This window comes from Salvelinus alpinus, chromosome 25, assembly GCF_045679555.1.
Source record: "Salvelinus alpinus chromosome 25, SLU_Salpinus.1, whole genome shotgun sequence".
Classification (NCBI taxonomy): domain Eukaryota; kingdom Metazoa; phylum Chordata; class Actinopteri; order Salmoniformes; family Salmonidae; genus Salvelinus; species Salvelinus alpinus.
This window is the reverse complement of record NC_092110.1, coordinates 37,811,719-37,829,743: the sequence shown is the minus strand read 5'-3', so window position 1 is coordinate 37,829,743 and position 18,025 is coordinate 37,811,719. Positions and strand designations below refer to the sequence as shown.

The 18,025-nt window shown below is 46.0% G+C and overlaps 1 protein-coding gene and 3 non-coding genes across 4 annotated transcripts in view; all 4 read right to left on the bottom strand.

The window, feature by feature from the left end:
- dync1h1 (dynein, cytoplasmic 1, heavy chain 1) overlaps positions 1–18,025 on the bottom strand; it is a 48,085-nt gene that overhangs the window by 3,414 nt on the left and 26,646 nt on the right. Inside the window, exons 41-69 of the mRNA XM_071366664.1 lie at positions 17,403–17,566; positions 17,003–17,132; positions 16,487–16,620; positions 16,247–16,361; positions 15,843–16,004; positions 14,188–14,402; positions 13,102–13,306; positions 12,508–12,681; positions 12,207–12,326; positions 11,896–12,016; positions 10,565–10,760; positions 8,755–8,872; positions 8,231–8,446; positions 7,653–7,865; positions 7,158–7,285; positions 6,691–6,844; positions 6,071–6,368; positions 5,594–5,847; positions 5,205–5,339; positions 4,949–5,043; positions 4,611–4,785; positions 4,344–4,419; positions 3,945–4,105; positions 3,635–3,746; positions 3,340–3,524; positions 2,917–3,030; positions 2,204–2,374; positions 1,688–1,905; positions 1,071–1,174 (exon numbers count right to left, since the gene is read on the bottom strand). Coding sequence (XP_071222765.1) covers positions 1,071–1,174; positions 1,688–1,905; positions 2,204–2,374; positions 2,917–3,030; positions 3,340–3,524; positions 3,635–3,746; positions 3,945–4,105; positions 4,344–4,419; positions 4,611–4,785; positions 4,949–5,043; positions 5,205–5,339; positions 5,594–5,847; positions 6,071–6,368; positions 6,691–6,844; positions 7,158–7,285; positions 7,653–7,865; positions 8,231–8,446; positions 8,755–8,872; positions 10,565–10,760; positions 11,896–12,016; positions 12,207–12,326; positions 12,508–12,681; positions 13,102–13,306; positions 14,188–14,402; positions 15,843–16,004; positions 16,247–16,361; positions 16,487–16,620; positions 17,003–17,132; positions 17,403–17,566 — 4,663 coding nt within the window. The remainder of the gene's footprint in view (positions 1–1,070; positions 1,175–1,687; positions 1,906–2,203; positions 2,375–2,916; positions 3,031–3,339; positions 3,525–3,634; positions 3,747–3,944; positions 4,106–4,343; positions 4,420–4,610; positions 4,786–4,948; positions 5,044–5,204; positions 5,340–5,593; positions 5,848–6,070; positions 6,369–6,690; positions 6,845–7,157; positions 7,286–7,652; positions 7,866–8,230; positions 8,447–8,754; positions 8,873–10,564; positions 10,761–11,895; positions 12,017–12,206; positions 12,327–12,507; positions 12,682–13,101; positions 13,307–14,187; positions 14,403–15,842; positions 16,005–16,246; positions 16,362–16,486; positions 16,621–17,002; positions 17,133–17,402; positions 17,567–18,025) is intronic.
- On the bottom strand, positions 2,071–2,142 carry LOC139554061 (small nucleolar RNA SNORD50). The gene has a single exon (XR_011670795.1). It is a non-coding gene; the product is annotated as a small nucleolar RNA SNORD50 (small nucleolar RNA).
- LOC139554062 (small nucleolar RNA SNORD50) lies at positions 5,465–5,536 on the bottom strand. The gene has a single exon (XR_011670796.1). It is a non-coding gene; the product is annotated as a small nucleolar RNA SNORD50 (small nucleolar RNA).
- On the bottom strand, positions 5,948–6,019 carry LOC139554063 (small nucleolar RNA SNORD50). The gene has a single exon (XR_011670797.1). It is a non-coding gene; the product is annotated as a small nucleolar RNA SNORD50 (small nucleolar RNA).

Genomic DNA, 18,025 nt, shown 5'->3' with positions numbered 1-18,025 from the left:
GTCCTGGTTGTGATTTAACACAAGAAAAAATGCTGCAGTAGCTGTTTTCAAATTACTGCTGCCATTTTGTTTCGTAGCTGCTAATCACACCTGTCAGAGCTGTGCGCTCTGAGTGAAGTGCTGATATATTTATTTTAAGAGGCACTGTGCACAGGCATCAAAGTTTGTCTAATTTACTATAAAGTCTACAAGGTGAGACTTTGTCCTTGTGATTCTTGGCTATTTCAATTGTTTTGTTCACAAGTTTGGTTGTTTTTCAACGTTAGTTTGAGTCTGCTGCTTCAGCTGATAGCTCAGACGCCCTAGTCAGATCCCAAATCTCTCACGCACACAGACACGACTCAAGTGGCCCTGTTACCCCGTTAACCTCCCGCCCTTAAAAAGGGCAGCTGAATATTTTGTCTCATCTGATATTTTGGTTAAAAAACTCAAGTCACAAAAAAAATAAAAAAAATAATAATTGAGCAATATACCACATTACTTCTTACTAAATACATTTTTTGTTTTAGAAACATGGTCATCAGTTTGTTTTTTTATGTCATTAAGGTGACAAAAACATTTGGGCTGGTAAAAAATACAAGTGGCTGGTGGACCAAAAAGTACATTTTAGGCCCTGGTAATCATTCCTGTAGTTCAGGGGTAGGCAACCCTGTTCCTGGAGTGCCACTGGTACTACAGGACTTTGTTCCAACTAGGATCCACACAATACCAATGGAGGTAATTAATCAGTGATTTCCTGAATTCAACACACCTGGGCTTCCAGGTCGGTTAAATCAAAAACATGGTGCCTGCGGCCCCTCCAGGACCAGGGTTGCCTATCCTTGCCCAAGTTAGAATATGCTCTATACCAATGGTAGTCATTTCTCTAGTTAGATGAGAATGAGGCTTGTGGAAATGAGGCCTGTGGAAATAAGATGTGTTACAACAGATATGGAGAGAAGAGAAACCAAAGATGAGTGATGAGTTTCAGCAGTCTCCTCGCTGCAGACAAAGGATCCCACAGACAAAACCGGACAAGCCTCTTGAGTGCAGCTGCAGCCAGGGCCAACCAGCTGCAGCCAATAGCATACCCTGAGTGGTGAGCAGGACCTTCTCAGCGTTGCTAGGCAGCCCCAGCCAGGACGGGGTCTGGGTGTCTGGCAGCATCTCCACCCAGTGCATGAACTCCTCACGTCTGGAACCAAAGACAGAACAGTGTTACTGAGGGAGGAGGGAGGAGAAGAAACAGAACAGTGTTACTGAGAGAGGAGGGAGGAGAGAGGAGGGAGAGAAAGGTTTTTACTGAGAGAGGGAGAATGGTAGAAAATCACCTGAAATGCCTAAAATGTGTGCATTTCCCCTGAATTTCTTTATGACAAACATTTCACTGAGAATTGATCACAATATATAGTTTTTTTGTATGCACTGTATACTACACCTCAGTTTTCAGTTGATACACACACAGGAAAAAAATAAACGCAACAATTTCACTGCGTTACAGTTCATAGAAGGAAACCAGTCAATACATTCATTAGGCCATTATCTATGGATTTCACATGACTGGGCAGGGAGCCAGGTCCAGTCAGTCAGAATGCGTTTTACCCCACAAAAGGGCTTTCTGACAGAAATACTCCTGGTGCGTTTATATTTTTGTAATAACATTAAAGTAAGGGGTACATTAAACTACCACCCAACCCCAGCCACTGACCGGATGCCATCGGGCATCTTGATGTCCTTGTGACCGTCCACCTTGAAGGCCAGTTTGAACTCTGAGTCGAAGCTGCCCGTGGTGAAGATGCGATCCAGGAAGGTGTTGAGCAGGCGCTGGTCAAACTCGTTGTCGATGCGGCCGCCGTAGATGGACTGGGCCATCAGGGTCTTCAGCGCTGCCCAGGGGATCTTGTCTGGGGAGATGTTCTGACGGCCCTGGGGATGTGGAGGAACAGGAGAATGGAAGGTTACCACCATAGAAATACCTGTTCTATTGTCACCACGCACATCCAACTTAGAGACTAGTCATTTTTTGTTTTTATTGAGTGACCTTCAACTTCATTCTTAATGGCAAGAATGTATATATTATGTGTGCATTGCATATCAGAAGTCAGATCCGTATAAGAGTTTCATTCACATGAAATCAGGTTTGGGATAGATTCATCATCTAATGTAAGAGACGTTCAGCATACAGAAAGAACCCAACGTAAGAGACAACAGCGTGTGGACTGACCTTAGCGGTGTCGTCCAGCCAGGTGTCCACAGTGTCGCAGGCCGAGCGCAAGTCCGACTCTCCGAACTCGTACTTCTTGGACCAGCCCAGCGGGGCATAGCGCAGACGCTCCTGGATGACGGCGTGGAACCAGGCCAACAGGAAGTAGAGGCGGGCACGCTCGTTGGGTGCCTGCAGAGGATGACAGACAAGGAGAAGAGTTTGTTTTTAAAGGGGCAATCTGCAGTTCAAACAGTGGCCACCCCACCACTGTTTTGATAAATAACTGAGGAATGGGGTTAGAGCTCTCAAATTCAGACAGAGCTATGCATGCAAGGACTGATCATCCACAATATTAAAATTATAGTTTTAACCATGTTGTTTCAAGACTATACAACGTTAGTTTTCAATTACATTGTTTACAAACAATGGAGTAAAACAAGATTATATCTTGGTTTCTTGATGGGGTAGGACACTTAAACTAAGCTCAATAGGCCTTAGTTATATTCTTAAAGAATCTATGGGTATATAATATAAATATATAATTCATTTAAAAGTTCAAAAATGATAGTCACAATTACAGATTGACCCTTTAATAGTCAAGGTAAAAAGAAATCATTCATCCAAGTTTACGGAGGAAGAAGGTGTGAGACGAACAGAGAGGCAAAAAGTGACAGGAGAGAAAAGAAGGAGCGAGAGAGAAATCAGTATTCATATATAGTTGTGTTGGTCACCTTGCACATGCGAGCCACAGGGATGCTGCTGAAGGTCCTCAGCATGTTGGCCTTGACACCGGGAGGAGGTTCAAACACAAAGATACGTCCAGCACGCAGCAGGTTCACTGGCACCTGAGAGGAACAGAGGAAACACATTTAGATCTCTCAATAGTCAAGACATTCAATAACTGTGCCACATGGCGAGAAAAAGCTTGAGGTTAACCAATCACAGTGATAAGTTATACTTCAAGTAACGTGGATATTTTTTAAATCAGTTTTTTATTTTGATCAACAATTGAGTGAGCTTGAACTTTCTTCAAAAATCCCTTTCTAGCGCGTTCATTACTGTTATGTGTTTATGGTCCTCAATACAGAGTGTAAAACACTGTCATACTCGCTAGCTTGTTTATTTTTCTAAGGAAGTTGAAAGTGGAATGTGACCTTGGGGTTGATCTCCATGGTGAGGAAGAGACGGAAGCTGGCGTGGGGCTGCATGGAGTGGAGCTTCTTCTCCAGCTGCATCAGCCAACCAGGAGCCAGGTGCACGTTCTCCAGCATCACCCACCTGCCGGACTTGACAGCGGTGTTGATGTCGCGGTCGGCCTTGTTGAAGCCCTCAGCAGAACCTGAGAGAGAGGGAGAGAGGAGGAACCAGGTTTCTAAGATGCCAGTAGATGTTTCATACTTACTCCTGGGCTGTTTTTAAACTGACTAAACCCTGCTGTAGGCTACCTACCAATGGAGATGGAGGTGATGTGTTTGTTTTCCTCGGCTGCCAGGTCCCGGACCAGGCCGCTGGCGTCGTACCCGGGTACGGAGCACATCAGAACAGGGGTACTGGGTTTCACCTAGGCGGGTAGGAGAACAAGTAGTCGTTTCATGAGGAGATGAGCAGATGTAATATGCAATGGTACGCAGAACAGCGACCCTTAAAAACACTGTACAAATAACACACTGAGATGATTGTCGATTCAGGGATGTCCAGACTTCTGTACCATAGATATGAAATGACTACAATGGTAGATTCTGTTTCTATGCTCTGTTACCTCGCTCTCCACGATGTTGCCCAGGTCAAGGGGCTGCTCGATGATGGCCATGAAGGTGTCTCCCAGGACCTTAGATACAAAGATGTGGGCCATGGCCAGCATGCGGTCCGGACGGAAGGCTTGGATCAGGAGCAGCTGGTGCACTGCCTGACCGATGGAGGCTGTCGAGGACAGACAAAGTACATTTTTGACATTGACTACATTGCAGTCGGGACTGCACTCTATACCGCCACCACTGAACCACAAACACTCAAACTACCCATTTTCTCTACATTCATTTTGTATTTTTAATGCAAATTCTATCAAGAACATAAATTGGGATCTCGACAATGCATAGCAGCCTCTAAACTTCATGGGTTGCCATGCGTCCCCCAATGTAAATCGGATTGAAAGACTCACTTGACTGTTTCTCCTCTGTCCACAGGTAGGGCACGGAGAGCTCAGGGGAGTTGCTCTCAATCCACATGAAGAATTGCTGCAATGGTAAAAAAAAAAAATCCATGTCAACTTAAATTTTCCTTTCTTACTCGTTTCTTCTACAAAATAATTGTAACTCTTCTGCTTAACAAACAGTTTAGTAAAGAGTCGGTTTAACAAACGGTTTAGTAAAGAGCTTCACATTGCTAAAGTAATTTTCTTCCCCTTCCTTCCCTCCAAGTTTCTCACCTCATCAGCTTCCACCTTGGAGACCAGGTCCTTGAAGGCGGGGAGACGGCTGAGAATGATCATGGCCTCACACTGCTCCGTGGTCAGGCCCTTCACCTTGGGCACCGCTGTACCCTTCAGCACCATCTCCGCACCGCGCAGGAAGTGCTGGAACTCCGAGTCGTAGGACGGCTCGCTGAGGGCAACAGGAAATGGTTATCAATAAGATGCAGGGCAACGCCACACTAGTATACCACTTAGAATGCATCCTCAATACATTGCGGTAGTGTAGATTTTGGAACCGAACCATAACCTTCACATTATAACCAGGAGTGTGTAGAAAGTTCAAAGTTCAATACCTTGTCATGCCTTTCAGGTTGATCCTGGCTAAGAGCATGGCGAAGGTGATGTGATCCTGGTTACACATGCCTCTGGCCACTCTGTTGAACGCCCCCTGAAAACGAGACAATGGGATTGGTGATTTTGCACTAGAAAACCTCTAAACAAAACCCCATAAACTTGAGCTCTTTGAAGAAAAACTCCAGCTCTAGATGTTCTAGATGTGAGGTTTTTAGACATTCTAGGTTCTAGTGGGTGTTTGAGATGTGCGGTTACCTGGAAGAGGTCCTTGGTGATGTGCGTGAGGCGCTGGGTGTGGTCGCTAACGCTCTTGAGGTTAGCGTTCTCGTACAACACCGTGTGGTAGATATCCAGGAAGAAGTGCAGCGAGTACTGGTACAGGAAGTGCATCTGGAGACGGACAGGAAGTCATCAACACAGCAGGTTGGACCGGTTCGGTACAGTACTTTTTGGTTCACTACTAGAAGGTTTTTAAGAGGGTCACCAGCATAGAAACAGAACTACAAGAGACTTGCATATCAGAAGTCAGATCCGTATAAGAGTTTCATTCACATGAAATCAGGTTCTGGATATATTCATCATTTAATGCAAGAGGCTGTCTGCACACGGGAGAATCTTTATAAGAGATAGCAGTGTGTGTGTACCTGGTTCAGGGCCTCCATGGTGAAGTAGATGGAGCTGCAGGCCGAAGAGAGGGATAGGTACTGCTGCGACACCGCCTCCACCTCAGCCATCACAATGTCAGTCTCTTCCACCTTCCTGGTCACCTCCGCCGCCTCCTTCTTCAGGTTCTCCAGGGTGGTGATGATGGTGTCGTCGTCCAGGATACGACCCTTGACCTCGTTCAGGGCCTGCAGCAGGGACTTCTCCAGTTGGCGCAGACGCACCTGGAACTCACCTGGTGGAGGGAGGGAGGGAGGGAGGGAAGGTTAATGCTTCCATATTTGAAGGATAAAATAGGACTAAGAGTAGAGAGTAGATACTTTCGTGTGCATTGCATATCAGCAGTCAGATCCGTATACGAGTTTCATTCACATGAAATCAGGTTCTGGATAGATTCATCATCTAATGCAAGAGACTGTCGGCACACGGAATGAGAGTTGCGCAAGCGCGCGTCTCACCTTGCAGTTTGAGGAGGTCGGAACGCTTCTCGTCCACGTCGGGCCTCTCGGCCTTCAGCACCTCGTTGAGACACTGGCTCTGCAGACTGCTGCGGGTCACTGTGAAGTTGACAAAGGTCACACGAGAACACAGGTCTGGAGGGAACTCCACCGTGGGGTCGCGTGTGGAGAGGAAGATGACAAAGGATGGCGACAAGTCAATGTCCTGGTCGCCAAGGGTGATGAGCACGCGTCCGCCGGTCCTGCGCACCTCTCTGTTGAGCACCGGGTTCAGGATGGGGTCGTAGCTCTCTACATCCTGGGGGAGACATTGTTACATATTACCATTAGTTATATGGAAGCTAAATGGTTTATTACCAAGGTTGGCTAGCCCAACAGTAATCTTGGAACCCAGAACCAAACGTTGCATTCACTAGCTAGCTACTGGAGCTAACATTTACGTTAAAGCTTATGTTAAATATAGTAACATTTATGTTACCAGTCTCAAGGGAGATTATATTTTACGGCAGCAGCAGAGGACTACCTCCCAATTTATTCAGATTAATAGCATGTGTTACATGGTATTGTAGAGGTACACATGGTCTGGAACATGCTGGATCGACCGTGAAGTCTGTTCTGACCTGCACAAGCAGAGGGTTTCCGAAACGCAGTGCGCTCTCGAGGTTCTTCCGGAAGGCGTCATCCAGGAAGCTGGTCCTGGTGATCTTGCGGTCCTTGTACTCGTTCATGATGAACTCTGTGGCCTGGCCGGACGGGTCGATGATCAGTGGATACCTGGGAAAGGTTTTATTTTTTTTTATGTATTAGAATCTCATTTAGCCCAAAGAAATGGACAGCTTTCCATGAGTCTTTAAAAAACAGTCTATCCATCACACTGTTGGATGCACCGTGGAACTAGGATAGGCATTCATTATACAAACATTTCCATGGTAAAGTTTAGTATCTTCCGACAGGATCCGCAGTGAAGTGTTTAGCTTTCCAAACAGGTTTATGATAGAACTATCATCCTCTACCACTCTGTATTGGTCATTTAGGACATTTCAACAAAAAAAGGGGATGATATTGTGATTCGGATAGACACACTCACCTGTTGAATCTCTTGAGCATGATGGCGTTCTCGGTGCAGAGGTCGTCTGCCGGGAGGGAGTTAGCCTGCCAGCGCAGCCTCTCGTCCGCATTGGACAGGTACTCAGTCCTGGCGATGTCCGTACGGAACTAGTGGAGAGACAGATTAGCCATACAAAATGGAGTCTAGAACATTACATAGAAAGAATACGGCCTTGAGTTACAGATGACTGCCAGAGTCGGCGTAAAAGTCTGGTTTTTCAAACTTGGGTTGTTCATGCGACTCAAAACAGTTAACCGTCTGAACTAAAGCCTAGGAAATAGCTGTGGGAGCCAACACAATTCTCCACATCTCCCACAAGGTCGTTTATCATTAGGGCCAGTATTTTTAACCCTCATCCTGTGATTTGACCTGTAAAAACTCATGACCCCTTCCTACTCATGATGTCAACTGAAGCCTAGTGCGGAGAACTACCTCCGTTACATGAGCCACTGAACAACCCAACCCCCCCAGTACCTGGATATTAGCCTGCTGCAGGTGGTGCGACCAGGTAGTGAAGAGGTTCTGCCTCATCTGCTGCTCGAAGTAGCCTGCGTAGGCGATGAAGGCTGCGGACAGCAGGCAGTCCCCGGCGATGGTAGCCATCTGGTTCTTGAACGTCTCGCTGGACTTCTCCCAGCGCTCGCTCTCGGCAGACAGGCTCTTGAGCAGGGCTGTGCTGCGGTTCACCTGCACTCACAGAAGACGGTCAAGGTCAGATTTAACAATGATGGATTGGATTGATACAGCGCTTTTCCACCTAGTCTTCAATTGCTTTACATTGGAATGGAGTTTTAAACTGAAGTCTCATCCCATTGGGCAACATTCTATTGTCAAGTCTAGGGCATTGACTTTCAGAATGTTCATAGTTGAGATGCCACGCCTTTTTCTTTGAAAAAAACACTATTTGCTCTAAAACGCATTTCCTAAATCTCTTGCTAATTCCTAAGGTTATGGAGAAATGGTATCGCTGGCTAATTCCTAAGGTTATGGAGATTGTGAAATGGTTTAGTTTATTGGGAATGGATGTTTTATGGGTGGATGGACTTCCCTACCTTCGCCTCGACGGCGGCCAGATCTGCCTTAATGGCCTGGGCCTCAGAGATGAGCACGGCGTACTCCTCCTTGTAACGGGCGATGCTGGACTCCAGGTCATGGATCATCTGCTCCACCTCCTCCGCCTTGGACTTGTTGTCCATGGCATCGTCCTCCAGCTTCTGCAGCTCGTTCCTCAGCGGCTCCACGCGCTTCAACATGTCAGCGTAGTTCAGCTAGAAGAGGGGGAAGAGATGGGTCCATATAATTGCAGGCTATAACTGCAGGTTATAAGTAAGGCGCAGAGTTTTTACACATGTTAAGGAAGAATTTACTCCTGGCACTAATTAGACATTACATGAATCTCAAATATTTTCTCTCCAAATGCATTGGAAGATCCAAGATTCCTCCTCTATGACATTCTCCTTCAATGAGTTTTGAGAGGGAGACGAGGAGAGAGGATGCAAGGAATCGAGGAAAGACTTTAGAGTCACCCGTAAACCGTTCCCAGTATAAAAGATCAGTGGGTGGGTGGTTTCCTTACCTGAGCGATGGCCCATTTGACCATGGGCCCACAGGCCAGGGAGGCCCTGTTGACCATCTCGTAGTTGAAGTTGGGGTTGGACATGTAGTTCTTCTTCATCTTCTCACGGATTGACTCACTGCGTTTACAATAGAGGTCACAGGGTTATAGGACAGAGCAACAGGCAATTGTATAAAATAAATGTGAAATTAATTAAATTGCGAGCAGGGTATTCAGAAATGATTATGATGAAATTATGTACGAAAGGGGTGGCGTGCAAGGAAGCAAAAAAAAAAAAGAGAGGCTTTTTGGTTGTTACAGCTTTGAAAAAGGGAAATTTCACCAAAAATATGACTGGGTTTGTTTTGATCGTGTCTGAAACACTTCTAGCACAGTGAGAAGTGTTTCACATATATATTTGACCACAAAGGTCGGCGGGTCTGGGTTTCACGCGCTGAACGATATACCCGATGACAACATCCGGTGTATTGATGTGGTGGATGAGATCTAAAAAGGCATTTCACGAAGCCTCTATGTTATACCGACCACACTATACATCTGTGTTAGATATGGTTGTCCTTGCTTGACAGAGCCATTAGATGTCTTTTCAGCGATGCTCCTATTGGCCGATTCACTGAAAGACTACAGCTTGGTGTGGGGGCGGTGCTTCCTGCTCTGGCTCCGTTGTGCATCGTGCATTCACTATGAATGCCGGAGTGGTGGTACACTTGGAGCAGACGAATACACAGGAAGTTCTTCTTCTTGAGTCTACCGGTGAAATTAAAATGCACTTGTTGTAGCTTGTACTGGGTTTTTGGGGGGATAGATAGATGACAAAACCTAATGTTGTTAACATAGTAATGACTGATTGAAATGGGTGAAATTCCCCTTCAACTGGAAAATTGCATTCTATTTAGTATTCTGTGACTTATGAATCATTTTGAAATGTTTCATCCAAATGGATACAGATCGTAGCGACTGATTTCAGACTGTTTTTCTACCAACTACGGTCAGAAAACACATCTAGCCAACTGCTGGACATGCTAACTTGATTCAATGAGCATAATCATGCCAAGATTGGTCTACTATCAATAAATCAGTACATTACTCTTCTTTATATTCTGATTTCTCAAGACAACCAATTGGCAATTAGCAATACAGTAAATCACAACTGCGTGAGGAAGATTGAGATCAGAGTAATATAAAATGGATAAGCACAGTACCTCATGTCCTCTGAGACAAAGTTGACTATGTTGGTGATGAAATTGTCCCTGACAATAACTTGTCTGATCTTTTTCCAGTCATTAGTCTCCTCGCCCAGCAGTAAGCAGATAGACTCTAAGGCCAGCTTAACCGTGGGAGGGGGGTTGGTCATGGCACGCACTTCAACAAGATGGTGACGCTTAATAGAGCTGACGGCTGGGGAGGGATGGATGGGGGGAGGGAAAAAGAGGGGGGGGCCACTCTTTAGGAACCATGCACGACAGAAGGGGTGGGAGGAGGGGGGTTTGACAGCAGCAAGGTTGGGAGAGGGGGGCAAAGGGACTGTTTCAGGGCAGCGGTGTTTAGGCATTTGAACTCCATTGAAGAAAGAGGCCATTTTGGATCTCTTAAAACTTGCTAGCAGGAATGCGTCTTACTCTAGATTTGACTGTAGAAGTGCCAAAACATGTCGGCAGCACAGACCAAACCGCTCTGTAATTGGTTCAATCAAATGTCAAATCACACAACTCCTCTCTGCCATTGAAACAAATCACAAACACCCCTTCCCTCGGTCACGCAAACCCCCACCGCCGCAATCTTCCCCCTCCAACAAAACACTCATGGTCACCTGATCTCATCGGCAGAAAAGTTAACAATGGTGGGGATGAAGTTCTCCCTCATTATGATGGAGCGGATCTGCTTCCAGTCTGTGGTGCTCTCCCCCAGGAGCAGGCAGATGGACTCCAGGGCCAGCTTGACCGCCCCCGGCGGGTTGGCCATGGAACGCACCTCCACCAGATGCTGCTTCTTAATGGACTTAACGGCTAACCCCGGCCAGAAGGGGGGGGGCACAAGAGGACGGAGAGGAGAATCAACAGCAAAGAGGGAAAGTGAGAAGAAAAGCAGAGAAGTTAGAATAAGAAGAGAGATATCCATCTCGTACCGGGAGACCGCGGGAGAGAGGACAATAAAGAACCTAAGTTGAACTTGGAAAGAAACAAAGAAATCTGCTCAAAAAGAGCAATGTTGTTTCTATCAGCGGGGCATCTCATAATGTAAACGTGTTGTTTCTATCAGCGGGGCATCTCATAATGTAAACGTGTTGTTTCTATCAGCGGGGCATCTCATAATGTAAACGTGTTGTTTCTATCAGCGGGGCATCTCATAATGTAAACGTGTTGTTTCTATCAGCGGGGCATCTCATAATGTAAACGTGTTGTTTCTATCAGCGGGGCATCTCATAATGTAAACGTGTTGTTTCTATCAGCGGGGCATCTCATAATGTAAACGTGTTGTTTCTATCAGCGGGGCATCTCATAATGTAAACGTGTTGTTTCTATCAGCGGGGCATCTCATAATGTAAACGTGTTGTTTCTATCAGCGGGGCATCTCATAATGTAAACGTGTTGTTTCTATCAGCGGGGCATCTCATAATGTAAACGTGTTGTTTCTATCAGCGGGGCATCTCATAATGTAAACGTGTTGTTTCTATCAGCGGGGCATCTCATAATGTAAACGTGTTGTTTCTATCAGCGGGGCATCTCATAATGTAAACGTGTTGTTTCTATCAGCGGGGCATCTCATAATGTAAACGTGTTGTTTCTATCAGCGGGGCATCTCATAATGTAAACGTGTTGTTTCTATCAGCGGGGCATCTCATAATGTAAACGTGTTGTTTCTATCAGCGGGGCATCTCATAATGTAAACGTGTTGTTTCTATCAGCGGGGCATCTCATAATGTAAACTTGTTGTTTCTATCAGCGGGGCATCTCATAATGTAAACTTGGGGATGTAATCATTCAACAGCAGCAGTGACATTGCTAAATATGAACGCTCCCAAAACAACACAGCTTGTTAAATAGATCAGTCTGCCTCTAAGCTGATTATGCAACAATGTCTAAAGCAGCTATCAGAAGTGTAAGGAAATTAAATAGAAAATAAAACAGAAGGGAGACGTACCATTCTGGGCCTCAATAACAGCGGGCTCCACCTGATCCAGGTCTACCTTGACACTCAGCTGTTTGTCTTTGATCTTCTCCTGTTGCTTGTACACAGACTCCTGGATTTCCTGACTCATCACCTAGAAATCACAACGGAAAACACACAGGTCTAATACAACCACCATCTACTTCCACAGAGGTTAGTATACAGCAGAGATCTGAAAGTCCCGGCCCGGGAGCCACATCAGGACCTGATCTGCTTATTTCTTGGCCCAGCAGGATGGAATTTTCAGACCACTGGTATACAGTGAAATAGTTCCTCTCGTTCACCTTCTTCTTCTCCGCCTCCTGCTGGTCTTTGACCATCTTTTTCAGCTTGTCGTTGGCATCCGCGTTCTTCACCTCCAGCTCCTGGCTCTTGATCCTCAGGTCGTGACGCAGCTCCTCCACCTATGGGTTAAGATACAGACTGTGGTAACAAACAACTGGAACGGACAATAAAAATCCAAGCAGATCTACCATAATCTTGAAACACTGAGCCAAATTGTGCATCTGCAAGCTAGCTAGCTAGCTCTATCCACGTCTTAAGTTTATGTTTGTCAGGAAAGACCACTATGGAAGGAAGCTTCACCTGGTCCACGGTCTCCTTGATTTTCCTCAGGCCCACGTTGAGATGCATCTGCTGCTCCTCCAGCTCGCTGCGCTTCTCGTTGAACAGGTCGGCGTAGTGGTTGATGAAGTCCAGGTAGTGGCGCGGGGTGATAGCCATGGTGCGCCCGCCACGCTTGGACAGCCGGCTGTTAGCCTGAGGAGGAAGAACACCATCATAAGCAAACGTGAGTACCATTTTACCGTCATATGAGCGACAGACCTGGTTAAAAATGTTGTCCCAATCCCAAATCGTACCTCTAAGCTCACTTGTGGAGATCTGAGAGGAATTGACAGGTATAAATCAAGCCTCTTGATAGGCTAGGTGGAAGTTTCACTATATTGCTTACACCAATCAAATCCTCTCAGATCTCCACAAGTGCATAGGTCTGGTATTTCTATTCTTTCAAATACTTTAAGCGTTTGTTTGAGCCTGCCTGGATTGCCAGATGGGCCGTGTTTTTGCACTTTTGGGACTATTCCATTGCACTAGGCAAGCTCAGCTGAGTTATTTGAAAAAATAATTTAAAAAATACAATTTGAAAACCAGGTCTGATTACCAAAGTGTGAGTCTTACCTGGTGCAGTGTCTGGTGGACAAACACGCAGCCGTTGACGATGGCCTCACGGTGAGATGGTGGCTGGGGCAGCTTGTCGTACACCACCGGCATGTAGTCAGGCACCTTGTAGTTGGGTTTCTCCAGGTCCAGTTTGATGGTGAACTCTTTGCCCACTTGGTAGAGGGCCTCAGTTGACCAGTCTCCAAACCAATTCAACACACACCTGTGGAAGGGGAAGAGAGAAAGAGTTATGAGAGACCAACACAGATACTGCAGTGGAAGGCTACAATCATGACAGATCTGAAAACGACTGGGGGGGGGGGGGGGGGTTGAATGCAGTGTGTCTTGTCTATCCAAAACGGATCCCAAAGAATCAATTCAACGGAAAAAAAATATGTTTTCCTAAGAGTTCAGAATCAGCCACTACTAGTGACCAGTGACAGTGTGCAAATGTGTTCAATGGAAATGTTTGAGTGGGTTTAGAGTCAGCTACTAAGGTAATACCAGCGTCACTGTACTGTAGGCTGGGGCATAAAATGAACACCTGTCAAATGCAATAGGTTTAGGTATTGGCGGGTAAGAATGTGTATTTCACCAGCTACGTAGGTGGGTGGTCAATTTGCAGGGCTCTACAGGGAGAGCGTTACATTTGCAAATAAACATTTAGTATAAAAAGTCAAGTAGGAGCACATTTGCTAGTTGTGATTTATATAAATGTTGCAGTAGTTGTTTTTCTGCTGTATTTCTGCTGTTTCATAGCTGCTAATCGCACAAAGAAATACAAAATCTATATCGCACCTCACGCAGTAACAAGGCCTGGTTTGTGCTGATAGATTCATTTTTGGAGGCGCTGAGTGATAGCGAAGAGCTGCGGGGTCTACTAGTCAGATCCAAAATCACAGCCAAGTGACATGACTCGAGTGGCCCCGTTACCACGGTAACCTCCCACCCTTAAAGTGGCAGCGGAACATTTTGTCTCATCTGATATTTTGGTTAATAAAAGACTCAAAAAAAGATTTTTTCCATCTACCTGCCACAGTGGCTGGTGGAACAAAAAGTAAATTTTAGGCCTTGACTGCAGGTGTGGATATAGGAGGCCCCCACCTGTTGAAGAGGGCAGGGGAGGTGGCGGCGCGGTCCTTCAGGCCCTCAGATGAGGGGTTCATGGTGAAGACCACATGTAGGTTTCTGATGACCTGGCTGGTAAACCACTTGTAGAGCTCCTCGTGTGTGTCCAGCATCATGCCCTCCTTCTGGGCGCCCTCTTTACACTGGGTCATCAGGGCGGCGTACTCGTCACCCTCAAACAGACCTGGCACCTGGGCAGGGACACGTTAGAGAATATATACACACACACACAAAAAAGTATGTGGACAGTGGATTTGGCTATTTCAGCCACACCCGTTGCTGTCTGGTGTATAAAATTGAGCACACCGCCATGCAATCTCCATAGACAAACACTGGCAGTAGAATGACATTACTGAAGAGCTCAGAGTGACTTTCAACTAGGCACCGTCATAGAATGCCACCTTTCCAACAAATCAAGTCATCAAATTTCTGCCCTGCTAAAGCTGCCCCGTCAACTGTACGTGCTGTTATTGTGAAGTGGAAACGTCTACGAGCAACAACGGCTCAGCCTCGAAGTGGTAGGCCACACAAGCCCACATAACAGGACCACCGAGTGCTGAAGCGCGTAGCGTGTAAAAAATAGTCTGTCCTCGGTTGTAACACTCACTACCGAGTTCCAAACTGCCTCTGGAAGCAACGTCAGCACAACAACCGTTAGTCAGGAGCTTCATGAAATGGGTTTCCATTTCAGCCGACGCTGGAGTAAACCTCGCCGCCATTGGACTCTGTTGCAGTGGAAACACGTTCTCTGGCATTCTCACGCTTCACCATCTGGCAGACGAATTTGGGTTTGGTTGGATGCCAGGAGAACGCTGCCTGCCCCAATTCATAGTGTCAACTGTAAAGTTTGGTAGATGAGGAATACTGATCTGGGGCTGTTTTTCATGGTTCGGGCTAGGCCCCTTAGTTCCAGTGAAGGGAAATCTTAATGCTACAGCGTACAATGAAATTCTAGACGATTCTGTGCGTCCAACTTTTTGGAACAGTTTGGGGAAGGCCCTTTCCTGTTTCAGCATGACAATGCCGCCGTGCCTTAAGCAAAGTCCATACAGAAATGGTTTATTGAGATCGGTGTGGAAGAACTTGACTGGCCTGCAGAGCCCTGACCTCAACTCCAACACCTTTGAGATGAATTGGAACGCCGACTGAAAGCCAGAACTTATCGCCCAACCTCACTAATGCTCTTGTGGCTGAATGGAAGCAAGTCCCTGCAGCAATGTTCCAACATCTAGTGGAAAGCCTTCCCAGAAGAGTGGAGGCTGTTATAGCAGCAACGAGGGGACCAACTCCATATTAATGCCCATGACTTTGGAATGAGATGTTCGACGAGCAGGTGTCCACATACCTTTGGTCATGTATATAGGAACTTGAGGGTATGGCATTTTCTACCAACAAGTTCCTCAATAGCAGTATCTAGGTAGGAACCAATGGAAGAGGCGACAGGGGATGTTTAAAGTGACTACCTTCTCCTCGTTCCTTCTTCTGCTCTGAGCTGACAAGATAGGTAAAAGCAATATGATCTTGATTTGGCCTTCACCCCATCCTGTCTCTTCAACGTCAGTGCAGACAGAGGAACGGAGACTGTTCTATTTTTGAGTATTAAAGTGTAAGCTTAGGTTAGCGGTCTCTACCTCTCCGTTGGCCAGCAGGGTGTTCATGCGCTCCAGGAAGCCAGAGTCCAGGACGTTGGACTCGTCCATGATGAAGGCGATCTTCTCGTTCTTGCAGCCGGAGCGACGCAGCACCGTCCGCAGGTCCTCGTCAAAGTCGTCACCCGTGTACCTCCTGTGGACCTGGATACAGACATCACAATGCAGTCAGCACCTCATTCAACCACTGAACTCATTAGAACCTACATTTTGACTTATTCCAATTTACATTAGATGGATTCCACACAGACATAACAAACACTTCTGAAACACTACTTTTCCCACCCATAATATGATGACGATTCAGATAGCTTTAAAATGGTAATTCAAAAGGAACAGAGTTAGATTTACAGTTAGCCATTACCGCTGGACTTTTCTTTACTAACCTTGATCTGATAGACACTCAGGCCGTTCATCCAGGCCACAAAGCGTGACAGGGTGGTCTTTCCTGCTCCACTGACTCCAATCAGGAGGAGATGACCCTGGGGTTGTCGGAAGATTCTGGAAAGGACATGAATTGGCCGTTTTAACAATGTCTGAGTAAGGAGTCATATCAAAAAACCTCAAGTGTATCCACGTGCTTAAAATTTCACAATGTGAAGCAGAGAAGTATTTTGTGTATTTACCGGTCGATTCGGAGGACATGGTCCAGAACCTCGTTGAAGAGCACCAGTGGCACATCCAGCTCCTCCTCGTAGAAGACCCTCAGACGGGCCTTGACGTAGTCTCGCAGCTCCTCCTGTTCCACTGGGATATAATCCTGAGGATGGGGACAGACAGCCATTAACACAACAACTAAAAAACGTCTTTCATTCAACCTACACAAGCCATAATTGTCAAGTTTCTTGGCTCTACATTCACGGTGGGTATGTCTATATGGTAGTTAGGTGATGCTGCAACATATGCCGATACACAGAATTAAAACAGAACCGTGTTATATTGCATCTCAATAAACAGAACCGTATTATATTGCGTCTCAAATCAAAATCACATTTTATTCACATACACGTGTTTAGCAGATGTTATTGCAGGTGTAGCAAAATGGACAGTGCAGTAATATATAATGTATTTAAAAAAATAACTTATATCGCGTCTGTATAAACGGAACTGTATTATATTGCTTCTATGGGCAGGAAGCTCACCTTAGAGAGCCAGTTGCTGTAGAGGATAGGCCTGTTGAGGGCCTTTTCACGGTCAATGTTGGGGAAGTGCTTGAGGGCCACCATGTCAATGTTTTCGTCTGTCCAGCGCCTCTCCTCATCCTCCACCAACCTGTGCATGGGAGAGAATAGTTTAACAGGTCAGTCAGGACTTAGACAACAACATTGATCTCTTTGCATCCAACTTTTCAAATCGATCAGGTCACACAATCAAGAAAACTCAGGGCCTTGGTTATAGCCTGGAACAAGCACCTGGTGTTATTCCTGGCAAGGGAAAACGCCAAGCCATATTAATAATGCTAAACAATCTTTCCCCCAAAGATTATACTAGGCTACTTTGGGGGAGTCTGGCTACTTCCCTAAGGACTGAACACACACACACCTGTCCTGGAAGAGGCGCAGGGCCTCATGGGCCCAGATGCGGATGAGACCCTCCACAGGGAGTGTCTCCAGGGGCCGCAGGGCCTCGAAGATGCCCCTCACCCAGCGGGACATCTCACGGGGAGAGTAGATGTAGTGGGGCTGGGTGTCTTGGGTGAAGCGTTCCTGTAGTGGACAGAGGGACATGCTCCATGAGGACAAAAAGGTCAGTTCCCTTACAGCACATCCAATCTACCCTGGTCCCAGATCAGTTTGTGACGTTTTGCTAACAACCATAGGTTTTTGGCAAGATGGCATAAACTGATCTGGGAATAGGCTACATCCTATCCATTGTGTTCAGCACTATAAAAATCAGACATTGAGAGTGATTCCTATAGTGGCTCTTATACAAGACATATTTGTGAGGATGTTGTACCATAGAAATGGCTGCTGCTACTACATTAGACAACTGTAAATACTACATTAGACAACTGTAAATACTACATTAGACAACTGTAAATACTACATTAGATAATAGATAACTGTAAATACTACATTAGATAATAATACTGTTGATAATACTGCTGTAGATCAGCCTTTCTTAAAGTATGGGTCATGACCCAAAATGTGTCGCAACATGTCAGA